The sequence below is a fragment of the Aptenodytes patagonicus genome, chromosome 7, assembly GCF_965638725.1.
Source record: "Aptenodytes patagonicus chromosome 7, bAptPat1.pri.cur, whole genome shotgun sequence".
Classification (NCBI taxonomy): domain Eukaryota; kingdom Metazoa; phylum Chordata; class Aves; order Sphenisciformes; family Spheniscidae; genus Aptenodytes; species Aptenodytes patagonicus.
In genome coordinates, this window is record NC_134955.1 from 20,701,172 (window position 1) to 20,717,709 (window position 16,538).

At 46.9% G+C, this 16,538-nt stretch overlaps 2 protein-coding genes across 4 annotated transcripts in view; both read right to left on the reverse strand.

Moving 5' to 3' along the window:
• CRACR2B (calcium release activated channel regulator 2B) overlaps positions 1 to 342 on the reverse strand; it is a 50,276-nt gene extending 49,934 nt beyond the window's left edge. For 2 of the 3 annotated variants that reach the window (XM_076344256.1, XM_076344258.1), the window contains exon 1: positions 98 to 145. Coding sequence is in view for 1 of the 3 variants with exons in the window: in XM_076344257.1 (XP_076200372.1) it covers positions 98 to 327 (230 nt within the window). In the remaining 2 variants the exon portion in view is untranslated. Of the gene's footprint in view, positions 1 to 97 lie in introns of all 3 variants that reach the window. The other variant, XM_076344257.1, reaches the window with a different exon arrangement.
• A 968-nt stretch (positions 343 to 1,310) lies between these two features.
• PNPLA2 (patatin like domain 2, triacylglycerol lipase) overlaps positions 1,311 to 16,538 on the reverse strand; it is a 31,591-nt gene continuing 16,363 nt past the window's right edge. The window contains exons 2-9 of the mRNA XM_076344259.1: positions 15,718 to 15,950; positions 15,466 to 15,531; positions 11,172 to 11,381; positions 10,177 to 10,237; positions 9,067 to 9,234; positions 8,488 to 8,620; positions 7,652 to 7,774; positions 1,311 to 6,797 (exon numbers count right to left, since the gene is read on the reverse strand). Of these exons, the coding sequence (XP_076200374.1) occupies positions 6,533 to 6,797; positions 7,652 to 7,774; positions 8,488 to 8,620; positions 9,067 to 9,234; positions 10,177 to 10,237; positions 11,172 to 11,381; positions 15,466 to 15,531; positions 15,718 to 15,950 (1,259 nt within the window). The 3' untranslated portion in view covers positions 1,311 to 6,532. The remainder of the gene's footprint in view (positions 6,798 to 7,651; positions 7,775 to 8,487; positions 8,621 to 9,066; positions 9,235 to 10,176; positions 10,238 to 11,171; positions 11,382 to 15,465; positions 15,532 to 15,717; positions 15,951 to 16,538) is intronic.

Sequence of the window (16,538 nt, forward strand, 5' to 3'; positions counted from 1 at the left end):
CGTCCTCAGGGGCAACGCGCCCTCAGGCCGCCCACCCTGCTGCTGCCAGTGCCGCCGCCGGCGCTGCCCGCCCCGGGGAGCCCCTCACACCGCTTACCTGATCCGGCAAAGAGGGAGGGGAGCGGCGCAGGGAGGGGACCTGCGGCCGCCCTGCCCGGGGGAGCGGGCGAGCGGAGCCGCCGTTAGCGCTGGAGGCGGCCCCGACCCGGAAATGAGCGGGGCCGCGGGCGGGCGAGGGAGAATTCGTCGTACGGCCGGGCTGCGCCGGGCCGCGGAGCGGGGCGCCCGGGGCCAGCTACCGCCGCCGGCCACCTCCTCCCGCCCCATGGGACAAGCAGCAACACCCCCCCCCCCCCCGCCCGAACCCCGGACGTCTCCCAAAAGACACGAAACCCGCAGGCTGGGGCTTGCGCATCCAGCCCTGCTCGCAGCCGCTCCCCCGGCAGAGCCGCAGTCACTGCCCGGCGCCCAGGCTGATACATGGAAGAAAGATCAACTTCAGCGATTAACGGCACCGAGTTGGGATGTTTGTTTTTTGCTGTCATTAGAGGTGAAAAAGGTGTTTATCAGCTGCATGCTATAATATTAGTTACAGCACTTGTGCCTGTCCTGTGATAGCACACAGATAGAAAGTATCTTTCTACACTTTACTGCTGTCAAAAGACTGGAAAAAGAAAAACAAAGAGCCCAAGCCCTGCAGCACCTATCAGGCACCTGCAGTAACAAACCCCAACCTCTGTGGCGTTATTTGACCTGTCCCTGGGGATCCCAGCTCTGCAGCCCAGCTGGCAGTAGCAGTGGAGCAATACACGGCTCCCTGGGCTTTCCCCAGAGCCTAAGGGCTGTCAGTTTCCCTGTGCCCCAGCTGAAGACTAACCAGGGAAGACCTGAGCATCTAACTGAAAATGGACAGATACACAACAGCCAGTATCATCTCTTTCACCAACTGGTAAACAGAGGCGTAAGAGACAGGGTTCAATTTCCTCAAGAGACACCCTGGATTAGAGAAGTTTCAAATTTGTGAATAATTTTTTACTAATCCTTTCACAGATGCCAAGCACCTGCAGTTCCCACAAGACAGTGCTTAATTCCTCTTGGAAACCAGGGTCCACCCAGAAGCTCCAACAAAACAGAGACTAATATAATTTGGGGCATTTTGGCTTGAGGAAGTCAGAACTGGGCCAAAATGTACCATTTTTCACCTCTAGGTCAATGCCCCATTCATTGCATGCTGATGCATGTTTAACCTGAGAAGACTTTGAACAGGATGAACCGGATAGGGCCCAGCAAAACAAACCCACATCATACAGTGCATTCAAAAAATATTTAATAAGTCTTTAAAAGGCAAGGCAAGCAGCCTACCACAGCCAGGTAAATATATTGACAAAGTTTTTATTAGAAGGTATATTTCTGCCAAAATAAATAGTTACATTTTCTTCAGCAAAACATTAGAAAAAAGAAACAGGAGAAAAAAGCATCAATTTAATACTGAACTTTTAAAGTGACTGTGAACACTACTTAGTGACATTGCTGTATAAATACATGACTTGCGTATGCTATTGCTGGTCTAGTTGCTGCTCTGACATCAGTAATTTTCACAGGATTTCCACAGGATCTCCAAATGCGCTGTGTGGTTAAGGGTCTTCTCAAACTCAGTGACAGCAGCAGAGTCCCAGGACACATTTAACTCAAAGAGCTGCTTTAGATGCTGTTTTCAGGAGCACAAGAAAACCCCAGAGGAAAAAAAAATTTATTTCAAAGTTACATTTTTAAGTCTTCTGTTTGGAACTAGAGGTTTCCCCTCCCTGTGCAGGAAGGCTGATGTGGATCCACACAGTGAGATGGATGCAGTTAGAGACTGTCCTAGTGGAGCTGCCTGCAGATTGGAAACAGAGCCACGTCCCACCAGTAGGCAAGGGGAAGGAGGGAGAGGAGAGGGGAACAAGTACTGCTGCATTCAGAAAGGCAGCCGCCACAGGGACACAGAGGGCAGGCAGGCCAGAGCCCACTGTAAAGGCACAGGGCGTTTGGCACAAACGAACTGACTAATGTGGCAGCCAGGAGAGGTGGTCCATTCTCTCATTGATTTAAGAGGAAGAAGGAAACAAAGCTTGAATAAACTGTCGGCAAGGCCCTCTGACTTTGGCAATGCTCAGCCCTGCCACCCACCACATCTAGCATGTGTCTAGCAGAAATGAACCCCTAAGGGAAACACATACATGGAGTTTCAGCTATTTCTGCCACAACCTCTTTGGAGAGAGAGAGCGCGCAAGCTCTTCTCTCAGAGGAAGGAGTGAATTACTAGATTAATTTTTTAAAAATGGACAAAAACACTGGGAAATATACAATAAGTACTAGGGACACCCCAGTACTGGCAGACAGCAGATCCTCTTATTCTCTGGTCTGAGTGTTGCAGATACACAGCCCTCCAAGAAGTCATGAGAAAACAGTTCCTAGGTCCAGTAGTCAGAAGTAAAGTATTTTCTCTTACCCCTCGAAAATCAGCTTGCAACAGTATTAACAGTAGGGCAGGCAGCAAACCAAACCCAACATACCACACGCATCGTGACTTACAGAGCACGCCATAGATACAGACTGTTGTGCACAACATAAAACAACTCTACAGTGTTGTACAGGTTAGGGTTAGATGCAGAAGTAGTTCACCTTAGCCTTGTTAAAAGCAGCAAGTAGTATCTGTGTCACAGGAAGGAGAAAAAAAAAGTGGATTCCTGAATGCACAGACCCTTTATGTGAAACAGTGGAAACAGCAAGGGTTGGGACTCGTTGCAGAGTTCAAGTGAATGCTATAAGGACAATTGGACATGGACTGCAAGATGAACTTTTTGTCCAGGAACCTGACCTCTCAACCACCATATACTGGAAAGCAGACAGGCCTGCCCAGCCACACATTTTGCTGAAGAAGGGACTGACTACTACAGACAATTACCTTGTTCCTATGAACTTGACAAGTGTAGGTTAAGCAGCAGCTGCTGCCCGGAAGATAACGCATGCCATGAGGTACACATAGAACAAAGGCTTGAAGAATTCCAGTTAGCACTATCACAGTAAACCCCTCCAGGTCCAACCCCAAGCCTATCAAGAGGTTTCCAGGGATTTCAAAGAAGTGGAGTCTGATCTAGACAAGGCAGCACTGCATAACAAAAAGCTGTTCTTCAAAAATAGCCACAGCCCTTTTTCTGCATCAGCGGGCTAGATCTTCCCTACTTTCTTCATCCTTTGCAATCTGTGGTGAATGAACAGCAAGAATTTCAAGCAAATGCATGAAACTTCTCTTAAGGAAGAGGAGGGTAGTTTGGGGTATTTTTGACAGATCTGCAGTTCTTTTATCAGAGCCTAAATCTATAAAGCCAACAAGCTAAACACACAACAGCCATTGCACCACTTGGGGAATAAACACAGGCAAAGAAAGTGTTAATACAGAGTGGTGCTTTCCCAGTATCTGTTCACACCCGGCAAATTAGCATAGGGAAAACAGGAGTTTCCTCCCCAAAGAGTTAGACCTTTATATTTAAAGCCAGGCTTTGGTTTGTGGTTACAGTTTGAAGTGTACAAAAGCATCTCTTTGAGAGGTTAATATAATAAAATAAACAAAGATGAGGTGAAACACAGAATGAAACTCAGGCCTTTTACCAGGCACAGCGGTTTGTCGGTTGAAATGCATGGACCAGAACCAGCAAGCCTTCTGAATCAGAGCACTGGAAGACAATGGCACCAGCCCAGTTGGTTTTGATGCAAGAGGAGAACAGAGGAGATCCAGGGGATAAGGGTGCCAAGCTGCAATTTCTTAGCGCACTCTGTTGCCAAGAGAATTTTGTTTCATAGTTTAGTGGTTTACATAATCACTCAGTGGTTTTATCAGTCCAGGAAGAAGGGATTAAAAAAATAAAAAAATAGTTGCATCATTTTCTCCACCTGTGTATTAACACAAACAAGGCAGAGTCAAAAGGGCAGCAGCTTCTAAGCACAAGATTTTCCTCATCCAGCTTTGCCCCTCACAAATGTTTTGCTTCTGGACGAAATGCCCTCATTTCTTGCCACTAAATATCTATATGTTCTCGCCAATTGCTATGTGTGCGTTAGGGACAAGAGATATTAATCTCGCAAACTAAGCAACTGTGCATGTGCCATTCCCCTAAAGAAGGCAGCCCAAAGCAGTGGAAGAAAAGAAATCCCACAGCAAACCATAAAATAAACACCTTTTCTCAATTCCAATTTTCATCAAATTCATTCTGCTCTCACTAACTGACAGTAGCTTGTTGCTGGTTCACTTTGATTAGAGTTACATCCATCTAGCAGTAAGCTTTTTCCACAGGCTTTAGACAATCACAAGATTGACTTGTTTTATAATCCAATATTCCGATTCTGGTTTCAGAATCCTCCAGTTTTTTCTCTTCCCGTAGCAACTTCCCTGTTCCCTAATTGCGTTAACTATGTGAACCTTAAGACTAAATCTGACTGCATAAGTGCAGGCCTGCTTCATAAGCTATGCAGGCCCTTGTGTTACATAGGTAGGTTACATCCAGGAAGGGCAGTGGGGTGATACTCTAAGTCACAAGTTCATATTTGCACTGGTGTCTCCTGGACAGTTGGTTAGCACCACAGCTGCCCAATCTATTGCCTCACAGCTTGCAATGGCCACTGCAGAGAAGTCCTGATGCTTATCACAGTCTCCACCACAAACACTTAAACCCATGCCCAGTGCACAATTGTGCTGGTAGGAAACAGCACCCACCACCTCACCCACACTGTTTGTGCAGATACGATCGAGCAGATTCACTACTTTCTTCAGCTATTAGTAGAACTTCTGGGGTTATTTTCCCTTTCTAAATCACAGGTGCAAAAGAGACTCTATTATAAATCACTATACCACCTATAGGCTATGTAATCAGCTTCAGATACACTGTCTTGCTCCCCAGCAAAGACAGCGTATGTTTGCTTTGGCCAGTTGCATACTGTTTGTGCTAGGAGAGGTAGAAGACACCTCATGCAGCTAGGCACACTGCAGAAAAAGATACCAGGAGCTGGTTTTATGTCATAGTGCAAGGACTTAAGCTTAAGTACATGCAATCCCCACAGGAAGCCATGTCTTACCCTGTGAAGAACAGAGTTCATGCTTCTGCACAGCAAGTCACAACCAGACCACCACTGAGAAGGCAGTACCTTACAAGGCAGAGTCCTGCCCTGCTACAAGACCCACTAGCTCTGGTCTTTTAAGGGACAAGACAAACATAACCAGTTCCAAGCAGGCTGCATGTGCACCAACACTCCTAACTTCACTTCCACTTATCCTCCTGCTATTGCCAGCTGCAGAGCTGTACCTGTGAGCCACAACATGAGACAGGCAAGCTGTGAGGCTGGTATAGCTACAAGCCTACACCCTTCTCACTCCAAAGCCTCAATGTCCAAACTCTTCAAGCAAAAGATAGAGCCAAGCCCCAGTTTGGCAGGAGATCCCTTCTGTATCACCCACCTGGAATTTCCTTCAGTTGTATGGTCCCTTAAGGGGCAAAGTCTGACCCCTAGTCAGAGGCAGCCACTTCCCCAGCACTTGCTGTGACACTCCACCACAAGCCTCTGAAAAACAACATCCCCTGCACAATCTCACCTTCCTACAAGCACTTCACATTGCTTCAGCTGCTAAGCTGATCCAGAGACAGTCAGGCTGAGCTTTTCCAGGGCAACCCCACACTAATTCCATTCACAGTGACAGGAATGGGGCCTCAAATTCAACATGTTTCCCTGGAAAAAAAAAAAATCTGTCCAAATTACTTCTTTAAAATAAGCTCAATGACTTACTTAACACTCAGAGTTCAAGCTGCAGAAGTTCCATGAGGACAAAAATAAAAAAGGGAGAGACCATGACAACATGAATCAGGGTAAATACGTAACTTTTTCACATTTCTGCAGTCCCAGTGCAGTCTGCAGCAGTGCCAGCTCTGGCTTCCAGTGGGGATGCAGTTAAGGGACAGAGGAAAGAACATGACTTCAGCAAACAAGAAAGTCAAGATGAGATTTGAAAGCCATGAGAAAAATTGGTTTAGCAAGAGGCTACTTCATCTTTCAGTAGCACAAAGAGCTAGGGGATGTCAGATGATTTAAAAAAAAACAAGACTTATGCTCTAAAAATCAAAGGAAGCTAAAAGCTGTATGAACTTGAGAGCATCATCTACGTCCTGATTATTTAGCGGTAAAAAGCCAATGGCAATTCAAAGTGCATTATTTGGGAGAGCACAGCTGGGTCAGCATCAGCCTGGCCACAGGCAATGGCCAGGCCTCAACACAAGTCCAGAGCAAGATATCAGCCCACGTGTGCCTTTGAACACAGAGATCCCTTGCCTGACCCAGTGGGCAACAAATGGCTACAGTCAGTTCCACCAGTCTCCATCCCGGGGAAATCCCCTTTGCAGCATATTCACGAGCACAGGGCAGCCCTGCTCCTGAGGGATGAGACCAGTCCCACCCTACATCTGCTCCCCTTCCCACCCACCCTCACCCTCTCACAGCAGCAGGCTCAGAAGAGTGGCAGGCACTCTTTCGCACAGTCTAGAGGTGGAAGCTTTATCTGAAACCCTTCCCGAGGGAAGAGGGAGGCCTGCATGTCCACATTGATGCAAAGTAAGCCCAGCATGAGCTGGCGCTGGTACTCCTCCCACTTCATCATGACATCAGACAGGGAACGGTTGCTTCTCATCCACATAGGCAGTGCTTCACCACAAGCCGGTGCGGAAGAAATTGTCAGGCTCTGGGGCCCTCCAAGCTCAAGGTGATAGTAAAGCCTGAAAGGTAAATACATGCAAAGAATCAGTACATGGGAAGACCTGAGCAGGTCACCAGACCAGAGCTCCAGAACCATAGAGTTATTTTGTTCTACCACTGACTGCATGATCTTAGTCAGAAATCTCTGCGTGTGCCCGTTTTCCCCCCTCATCTCTCTTGATTATTCAGACTGTGAGCTCCTGTGGGTAAGAATCACCCCCTTGTACTAGGATCTGAATCACAGCTGGGACCCTCTGCTTACTACTGTAATACACACAGTTTCCTAACCTCATCCAAGCAACAGTCTTCCCTCAGCCTCAAGCCATGGCCTACTGCAGAGAGTTCAGTTCAGCAGCACAGGCACACATACAGACCCAAAGCATTCTGTCTCATTTGGAAACTGTCTGGTGTTTCCTGGTCACCCCAGTGCCTCCCCCACCCTAAACCAGGCCTAGACCTGGAGGCAGAAAAGGTCATTTGAATGCAAGTACCCATTGCAAGGAACTTTTAGGAGACCCTGGGCCAGCAAATGCCATACAGACAAGGAAGGGAGCATGGAATAAGCTAGCATATTGTTTTAATTAGACCTACATCTTCTGCCCTATTGCTATAGTAACAGCTTCATTACAGGGTCTGCCCTGTAACGGGAAGAAGGAAGGAGACCATGTGCTGAGTCTATCCCAACAGTTAATGAAGCCAAGAGACCATGGACCAGATCTGCATTTTAAGTTGGGCAGTAAATCCTTCTGGTCAATTGGAGCCTTCTGGAGCCTTACTTACTCCGTGCCAATGGAGTAGAGTCTGCAGAAGTCAAAGGTGGAAGGGGAAATGGAGGGCTCCTCCAGAATAGTGCTGTGGAGGAAAGCAGCCATACCTGGCTGAAAGATGGCTGCCCAGTTTCTTCTTGGCTTTCTTCACAAGATAGCTGCAGATTTCAGTCATCTGCTCCCTCATCCATCTAATATCCTCAGGGATATCTGGGAGCCATTCCAGCAACCTGGGAAGAGACAGGAGACGACCATTAGTTGGGCCACACAAAGGATAGGATGGAAATAATGCCAGTTTTGCCTCCTATCAATGGTTACTCGTTATTTTTAGTGACAAATGCAGTAAGAGCGATTTATACTACCATTCATAGAATTAAGGGGGAGAAGCTGTAAAGGATGAGAACAGCCCAGGAACTTATTCTTTACATTTTGTGTCTGCACTTTCCATATTTTTCATCCATTTTCAGATTTGAAAAGTAGTTTTCCCCAAGCTTTTCTATCACAAACTATCTCCTTCCAGAAACTTTTCATAGGGTACTTTGTACTAAGAACAAGTCTGACAGACCTGTTTTCTCAGCTGTGTAAGTGTAGAGCTGGAAATGGCTGGGACTACTCTATCCCTTGCTCCAGAGGGGAACCACCTCTTGTGTGGTTCCTACTTTCATCCCTGCACTCCCAGTTCAGAAGTCTCTCTCCAGGCTCCAAAATTTATCACCATTTTCTAGGGCAAGTTCCAGCACACAGTCATCTTCCTTCAAGCTGGAATTATTGGCTGTAATAACACATGAAGGTAGGAAATTTTTTTTTTCGTATGTCTGGTAAGTGGCAGGAACTTCTTCCTCTTAGAGAGGATTCTACTCTGTCCATTCATGCTCCACCAGCTACATCAAACACTTGGTTGCACTGGGAAGAAAACCACTGAGGGAACCAGTCAAAGGCCTACCTGACAGTGAAGGAAACCGCAGACTCCAGAGGCAGCATATAGGGGACCATCATTGCTGTGGCCACACGTATAGGCAGCATGTTGGTGATACCAGTCAAGAAACTTCTTCTTTCAGCACAAGCCTCCAGAAGAGCTGAAGACAGAAGAGAACATGGCTGAATCCCCCCAGTGGGACTATTCCTTTCCTTGCCATACCCCAGAAGTTACCCAGCCTGACATCTATGCTGTCCACCTTCCACTTCTTAAGGAAGTCTTGCTCAGGGTAGTAATTCTCCAAGCACAGCTGAGACCAGCAGCTTTTAGCTTTACCAGACTCCCAAAGTGAGTCTGATACATCCCCTCCTCTCCTTACTATGCAGAACACTGTCAGATGAGTCACCCTCTCCCAATTCAGCCTCCACAGGGTACGCCACAACTTTATCTAAGATTCCCCAACTCCATCTAACCATCAGCGGGTGCCAGTTGAATCCCCAGGTATGGCCAAGCCCAGCCACAAGCAATACCCACATCCCAATAATCCTCTGAAGTGGACCAGGCAGCACAGGAAGATTGCCTGGGCTCTATCCCTTTGGATCATACCTTGGTTCAGTCTGGGAGGCAAGTGTTCGAAGATGTGCTCTTCAACAACAGCAAGGGCAGTATTATCCTCTAGTTGGTCCTCAGCTTCTGTTTCTTCCTCTTTTTTCTCTTCTGGGGGGGCTTCTATGGCAAGGAGGGGACGGGCAGGACTTGGACGATGAAGGAGACCTGAGAAGAGAAGTCATAGTGTAAGGATGATATAAACTAGCTGCCCTGCCTTGCCTGGCCTTTACAGCATTAGCCCTCACTTGACCCTAACCCCCCTCAGACAGTCATACATCATACCGAGTCCCTTTAGCTTACATCCATTGTAACACTTACCACAATGAGTTAGAAACCTTGCTGCTTTAAGATCATCCTCTCTTTCCCCACCAGAAATTCTAACTTTTCCCCTTTAAGTATTGCAGGGTGCTGTTTGGCAGTGTTTTGTTGCTGTAATCTGCCAGTCACCAATCTTGCAGGTAAGATTTCCCTCCTGCAGCTTAATCCACAAACACAGCTGCATGACTGCTCATATCCCAGTAAGGTACGCATCACAGAGCAACAAGTGTGCTTTATCCGTTATAAATTGACACTAGGTGGCATCAAACACACACTCAACCTGCTACAACAGTTGGAGGCAAGAAAGTCCAGTGGTTGCACGTAGAAGAGAGTGAAACAGTAGTGTCAAACTGCCAGGCGCTGGGTGCTGCTGAGGGCATGCCTGCACTCTGCACTGCTGTGCCACATTAGATATACCCTAGCTGCACATAAAAAGGAGCAGGGTATCTGCAGGAGGTCCAAATGGCACTGGTGCCTAACAACTGTGTTGGTGTAGCACTGAGCACACACTAAGTAGCTTCCACACTCAGCTGTGCCAAAGCCACTGCTCTGGTATCAGGGTGGTTAGAGTCCTTCTGCATTGCACTGGAAAGGTGTCCACTCCACCTCTGCTGCCTGAAGCGCTAAAATAGACTTATTAATGGAAATTCCATATTCCAATACCTGAGGCACAGCTCAATTCTGCCCTTCCACCTTTCATATGCACCATTGGCTATCCTCAAAGCCAAGCCACCAAGCCTGGCACAGAAGAGGCAAGTCAGTGCACCCTACAAACACCTGTTGCCTTACCATTCTTCTTCAGGAAGTGCAGTGCATCCCGATAGCCCTGCTTGCACATATCCCGCAGTACCTGTGGGCAGGGAAAGGCAAGAGCAAGTCATTTGGAGATTGTCTGGCTGAGCCTAGCAAACACCCAGCTCAATGCTGGCTTTAGAGGAATTCTCATGACTCCTGAGCTACCCCAAGGACAAGTCTTACCCTTGCCAGCTCTTCCCAGGTTTTGAGCAGGAATGGGAGGTATAACATGAATACATTGGATAGGGGAATCACAGGGTAAGTCAGATTGGAAGGGACATCTGGAATCCTACCTAAGTACAGGCTTAGAGTTGCAGCCACCTCACTTCCCCACCTAGAGCTGATGCTGCTGTGGGCAGCCTTCAGCAAGTCACTCTGACAAGCAGCCCAGAATACTTCCCAGCGGATGCCAGGAAGGGCCACTGCATTTGCAGATAAAGCCAGCTAAGACTAGAGAGGGGGCAGGGAAAAACTTGTCCAAGTAATTCAGCACATGAATGCATGCTTATTATGCCCAAATGCCAGGGCTATCTGAGGCTGTGTTTGCTCAGAAGCATGCAGAGTTGTTTGCTCTGCTGGCGCTTTTTAGGAGACAGTCACTGGCTTCAGGCTGGCAGCTCCCTCCTGACCTTAAAAAACTCAAGAGCACATCTGTTCCAATGGCTGATACTGATACATACTTGTTTACAAGTGAGCCTGATTTCCTGGCAAACACCACTCTAGAGAGAGCCACGTGGGAATACTTTCCAAGCAACTGCTACCACCTACATTCCAGATCTCCCAGTAGCAAAAGAAAATCAAGCAACCTATACAACCTTGTGCAGATGGTCAAGGTTTGCCAAGTCACTGGGTTGATAATGTCAAGGTTAAAAGACAGACAAACAAGAGATACAAAACTGACAGTGTCTGGAATCTTCTTCTGCTAAAGTGCACAGCATAGCCAGTGCCTATCTACTGTCCCCAAGTTCTGGTGCTGCCAGGAAACTCACCTGTGGCTCCGGAGGAAACAGGGCCTTTGAGAGGCGGTAGAGGTTGCGAAGGTTGAACTGGATGCTAGTGTTGGTGACTCTCAGCTCATGCATGTTTGTGGAACTGTCCCGTGGACAGATATCACTCTCTCCCGAGAATGGAGACACTGTGATTGTGTTCTTCAGCTCATATTGTGGCAAGTTGTCAGATATCCCTCCATCAACATATCTCTGAAATCAAGACAAATGAAGCACTCTTTGTTCTCGTAACTGATCAAGCGGCTTTTTTACTCTGTGTCCCTGTTCATATTTGTGCCAACAACTTGAGAATAGAATGGAGTACATCCACCAGCACTGGAGGAATCAAAACCAGCGACAGCACAGCTGTGTTGTCTATAATAGCCTTTTGCTACATGCATTTCTTCCTATGGTCAAGTGTGTTGGTCACAAGTGTTCAATGAGAAAGGCATATTCACTTGTGTGACTGCTGACTTACATCTCCTATGGGGTTTGACTGCTGTCCAATTAAATAATATGACACATGAACAACCACCTGCAGTGCAAATTAGCACCGATCTAAGCTGTCACACTGTGACATTGTGTCATTTTTCACTTGTGTTTAAAAGAAGTAAGCTCAGACACAGGTCCTCAGTGGTGGACTAAGAGTAAACTAAGAGTTAAACTAAGAGTAAAACCAGCTGATTTGTTGCTAGCAGGCTTATCGAGCAGCAATCCCAACACATGCATACACCTTTGGAATTTACTTGCTGTGGTGTGATAACAGTGTACAAGGGACTTGAGTTTTGCTCCTAACAGGCATTCTTATCAGAGAGTGTTCTGTACATATGTACCATAAATACACTTGCGTTACCCTTGCAGGAAGGACAACCCCAGTAGCATGTACTCAATTCTTTGAAGTACCATAATTGCACAAGGAACTGAGCAAGACAATCCCGATCACAGGCCTTTGGCAGAGCAAACAACATGCAGAAGATAAAAGGAAAGGGACATCGGTCGAGCCAAAAGAGCAGGAAGTTTGAGACCTTTACAGAGTAACAACTCAAGCTCTCGTGAACCTCAGTTACAGAAGAGTCCTGCTGATTTTGTATCAGGGTTGATCCTACCATTTGCTGCCTGGAACCCTTCCCTTTGGATGGGTTCAACTGCAAATCATCATCAGGAGCTACACAGCCCCATAAGCAGCAGCTGTAACATCTTTCAGCTCTGCTCTCTTTCCAGGCATGGAAATGCTGATCAGAAGAGGAGGTACTCCATCCTGTGTCATGCTTTGCCTCGTCTCACAGGCAGACTGACCACTGACATTGGTCTTTTGCTGCACAATGCCTAGGAAAATGCCGGCTGCTTTGCACTTCATTCTCTCTTGCTGTGGATGGCAGACAGGCAGACACCTCTTCAAGCAGCTCCTCTGAGCCTGGGGAACAGTTCATAGGCTCTTGGGCTGAAAGCAATCAAATTCAGCTACAGGAATCCAGTTCCCATCAAGGCAACAGGGTCAGGGTGGACTGCACAGCAGGTTTCATGGGGGCAAACCAAACCTCAGGGCTGCCTCTGCTTACAGCCTACAGGTTCAAGGGAGATGGCTTGTGATTACAGTTGTAGGCTACAGCAGCACTAACTCATAGCTCACGGCATTTCATCCTCATGTCAAATATTGTTCACCAAACAGTATCAAGACAGACATGGTTAGTAACTCCTGCACCACCTGGGTTTGGGCAGTGAAGAAAGTGGAAGGATGGGATAGATTAAACTCAAGGAAAAGTACACCCTGTTGGAAACAGGGACACTCAGCTTGCTTACCGGATGCTTTCTAGACAACAGAGGTACCAAAAATCAATTGAACCCTCACCCCCTTTTAAAGCGGGCATCAGTTTTCCCTAAGCCAAAAGCAACCATAGCAAACTGTTATTGTCGTCATCTCCCCAAAGCTGCTCCACTAAAAGCCAAGGCGAGGCACAGCTAGAGCTGGAGATGCCCGGTTGACTCCCTCTGCAAGGATGAGACCATGACAGGCTGAGTGGGAAGAGGACAGAGCAAAGCAGGCAACACAGTGCCCAGACACCCACTTTGTTTAAAAAAGATGGACTTTGTTTAAAAAAGATGGAGTTGTGTTTTGGCCACTTAGCTAAGACAACACTAGTTTCGTGGTGAGGATGCAGAAACATATGTTTCCCTGAGGGTGGCAGCATGAGTGAACGGATGCCATTAGAAAGAAGGCTTAACTACAGTAAGGCTGACAGGCAAAGCCTTCTCACTGCATGGAAATCTAGGAATACACATGCAGACCCCACTCTCTGGTCCACCATTCCCCAAGCAATGCCAATTACCATTCCTTACTTAAGATCAGCCACCACTTCTTTAGATTTGCCTGAACCTCCAGCAACCCAAGACTAACAACTCTCCAACCTCCTGCAAAGCCCCCAACAGTACAGAGCCATGGGCTGGAGCCCCCAGCTGCCTGCAGGTGTGAGCAGCAGCAGCTTTTGGGGATGGTTCATGGACTGGGGTCAACTCTGGAGTGGCCAGTTCCCTTCCCTTATCATGTCCTCCCCCTCACAGGGCCCCTCACTCACATAGTGAGTCATCTCTGACAATATATTGATATCTGAATCACTGACAACTAGCTTTGTGACCCTTGTTAGGGATTCATCTCACCCATGTGCCGCAGACAGTTGACAGCTAGCGCATGTGTTAACAGGTCAGTTACTGACCTTCCATTTCTCAGTATTTGAGAATTTTTTTTTTTTCTCCCTCCACCCATCTTCATCATCCACTCCATGGGGCTACCAGAGCTCAGAGAAGTGAACACTGGAAAAAGATTAGGAGGAAGGCAGAATATGGATTTTACACCTTGCACACAATCATATTGCCTTGAAAACTGGTCCTCATGCCAGGCCTGTCAGTCTGTCCTGTGGCAAATACAGTTATCGCAGGCATGCTAGGAATCATGCAGTCCCGTTTCAAAGCCTTTTTCCCAGGCCCACACCCAACCTTATTTAACGTCTCGCCTCAGCAGTCCCCCTTCAGAGACACAAAGAGCCACAGTTTTCTGGGGAAGAGGTAGGAATTAATTTCCTCATCTCATATATTCCCTCTCCACCTTTCCCCATGAGGAATATTGACATGAGAAGTCATCCCTCAGTGTGCCAGGGCAGCTGCACATTCCAGAAATCCTGATGTTGTAAGCAGTTTTGGAATTTTGAGATTTTGCCTGATCCACACTGACCTCAACTAGCCCCAAAAAGGTGTCAGGCAAGAGCCACTGTTATGCTCCCACCAGCTGTGGGACAAAAACCCTGCCTGCAGTTGTTGAACAAATACCAAACCATTAGTGATTCTGTCACTTTTCTGAAGGGCTAGACATTGGACATTTCTTCTAGGTCATTTCCCTGCCCAACATGCTTGCACAAGATAAAACCAGCCAAGTTGTATATTATGCAGGAGCAAAACTGACCTCACTTTTAGGACACAGGTAGCAGTGGGAGCAGATTTGATACCATGCTCTGACAGACTGAAGCATCTTGGTCAGGTCACTTATGGGAAAGCAGGGCGCAAACACATTAATAGCAGCTCTCCCTCTCCCTTTTGACTATTTAGTTTGCAAACAAACTGCCTTTTAATATGCGCATTAACCTATGTAGCACAAGGGGAGTCCAAGCTCAACTGAGGCCCTTAAGCATGACTGCAATATTCAGAGACACTCCAGCTCTGTGCAGCTTTCAAATGTTTTCGTTTCTAATGCACAAACACAGAAGGGAGAAATTGCTCTGGACAGCCTTGGACAGGATGTTAAAGAAAGCTCTACCAGGCAGAAGAACATTATTCTCAGAGGAAGGACAGGAAGAACTCCATAGAAAAGAGATCTGGTATCGGCACCACTAGTTAAAACCCCACAGAAAGTGTCAGGCACGTGGGAGAGGGACTACACTCATGATTTCTATCCTGGACCCAAGTTCTTTCCACATGCAGAGGGTTGGAGCCTCAGTGATGGACAGCATTGTACCAAGCAGCCAGGAGAACTATATGATAAGTCAGCCAGCACTTGCCCAGATTGCTATATGTTACTATCATGTTAAATCCTCTAGTCTTTGGGACATTTATAGCCAACTGCAGGCAGCAGTGGAAAGAAGGCACATCCACTGTTAGAAGTTGTTTATTTGAGAATTTCTCATGCCCTTTCAGGATATTTGCTGCCAGCAGACAGGCAATAAGACTGCCAAAACGGAGTACCAACATTTCTGCCTTCTTATTCATTAGTATATGATTTAATGAAGGAGCATCTTAGAGTCTTACTTACCACTCCACGCAAGGTTGGAGGTATCAGCCCACAGTAGACAGGGATAAAGGTGCTGCAGACACAGGCCTGAGGAAGAAAGAGATCCAGAATGTAAAAAGCAGATCAAAGCCCACTGAAACTATTACTCTTCTCAGAACACCACACTGGCATGTGCTGACAATTATACACCATTACTAAGGACATTTGGAGACCAAGGCAAAACAAAACTGCATGCAGTTCCTGCCTAGTCCTCTGCAATAAGTTTCCATTCACCTGGATCAGCTCCTCCTTGGAATTGAAGTCTGACAGTATCACATTTTCTCCATCAGAGACCCGCGTCAGGGAAATACCCAAACGTCCCGCTGCAACCTCATGCCCATTGTCTGGCACGGTCTTGGACAGGCAGGTCCGAATGATCTTCACCAAGTTGAAAGATGGGTGGAGTGGGCCCAAGAACCTCTTCCGGGCTTCTTTTGACACTCGAATAATGCTGCCACCAGCCTCACCTGCAACAAGAGAAAGAAAAATGCATCATGAAATGCTAGCAAAACCAGCCTTCTCCTTTACAAAATAAGGCACAGAAAAGCCTAATTCACAGCTTTACTCAGAAGTTTTTCCCCACTGGCTGATATATAACTCAAGACAAGAAGCTATTATGGGCAGTGTTATAGAAGTCATGAAAGTTTGCTGTCTTGGCCCTCATTGCAAAGAGCTACCCTCATCTTACATACGTTTTATAAAGTCAAGGAAGATGACATGCATCTGGCTAAGGCCTCACACTTTTTCAGTAGATCATGTTTCACTGGCCAATGCAGGGCTGGTGAAAACACAGACTAACAAAGAAAACAAGGAAGATGCTTTAACAGCTTTGAGCTTATGGCTGAATCCATTTCAAAACATCTTCCACTAAAACTTTTCTAGTAAGCATCTTTTTTTCCTGACATGAAAAAAAGTCATCCGCCTGTAAGCAAAATTGCCAGTAAACAGGAATGTCAGTGCTTTCCAGCTAAGCAATCCCAGCTCTGCTGTGAATATCAGCCACATCGCAGGTGAGCAAGACGAACACTGTGCTCTATTAGGGATCAGTGACTTAG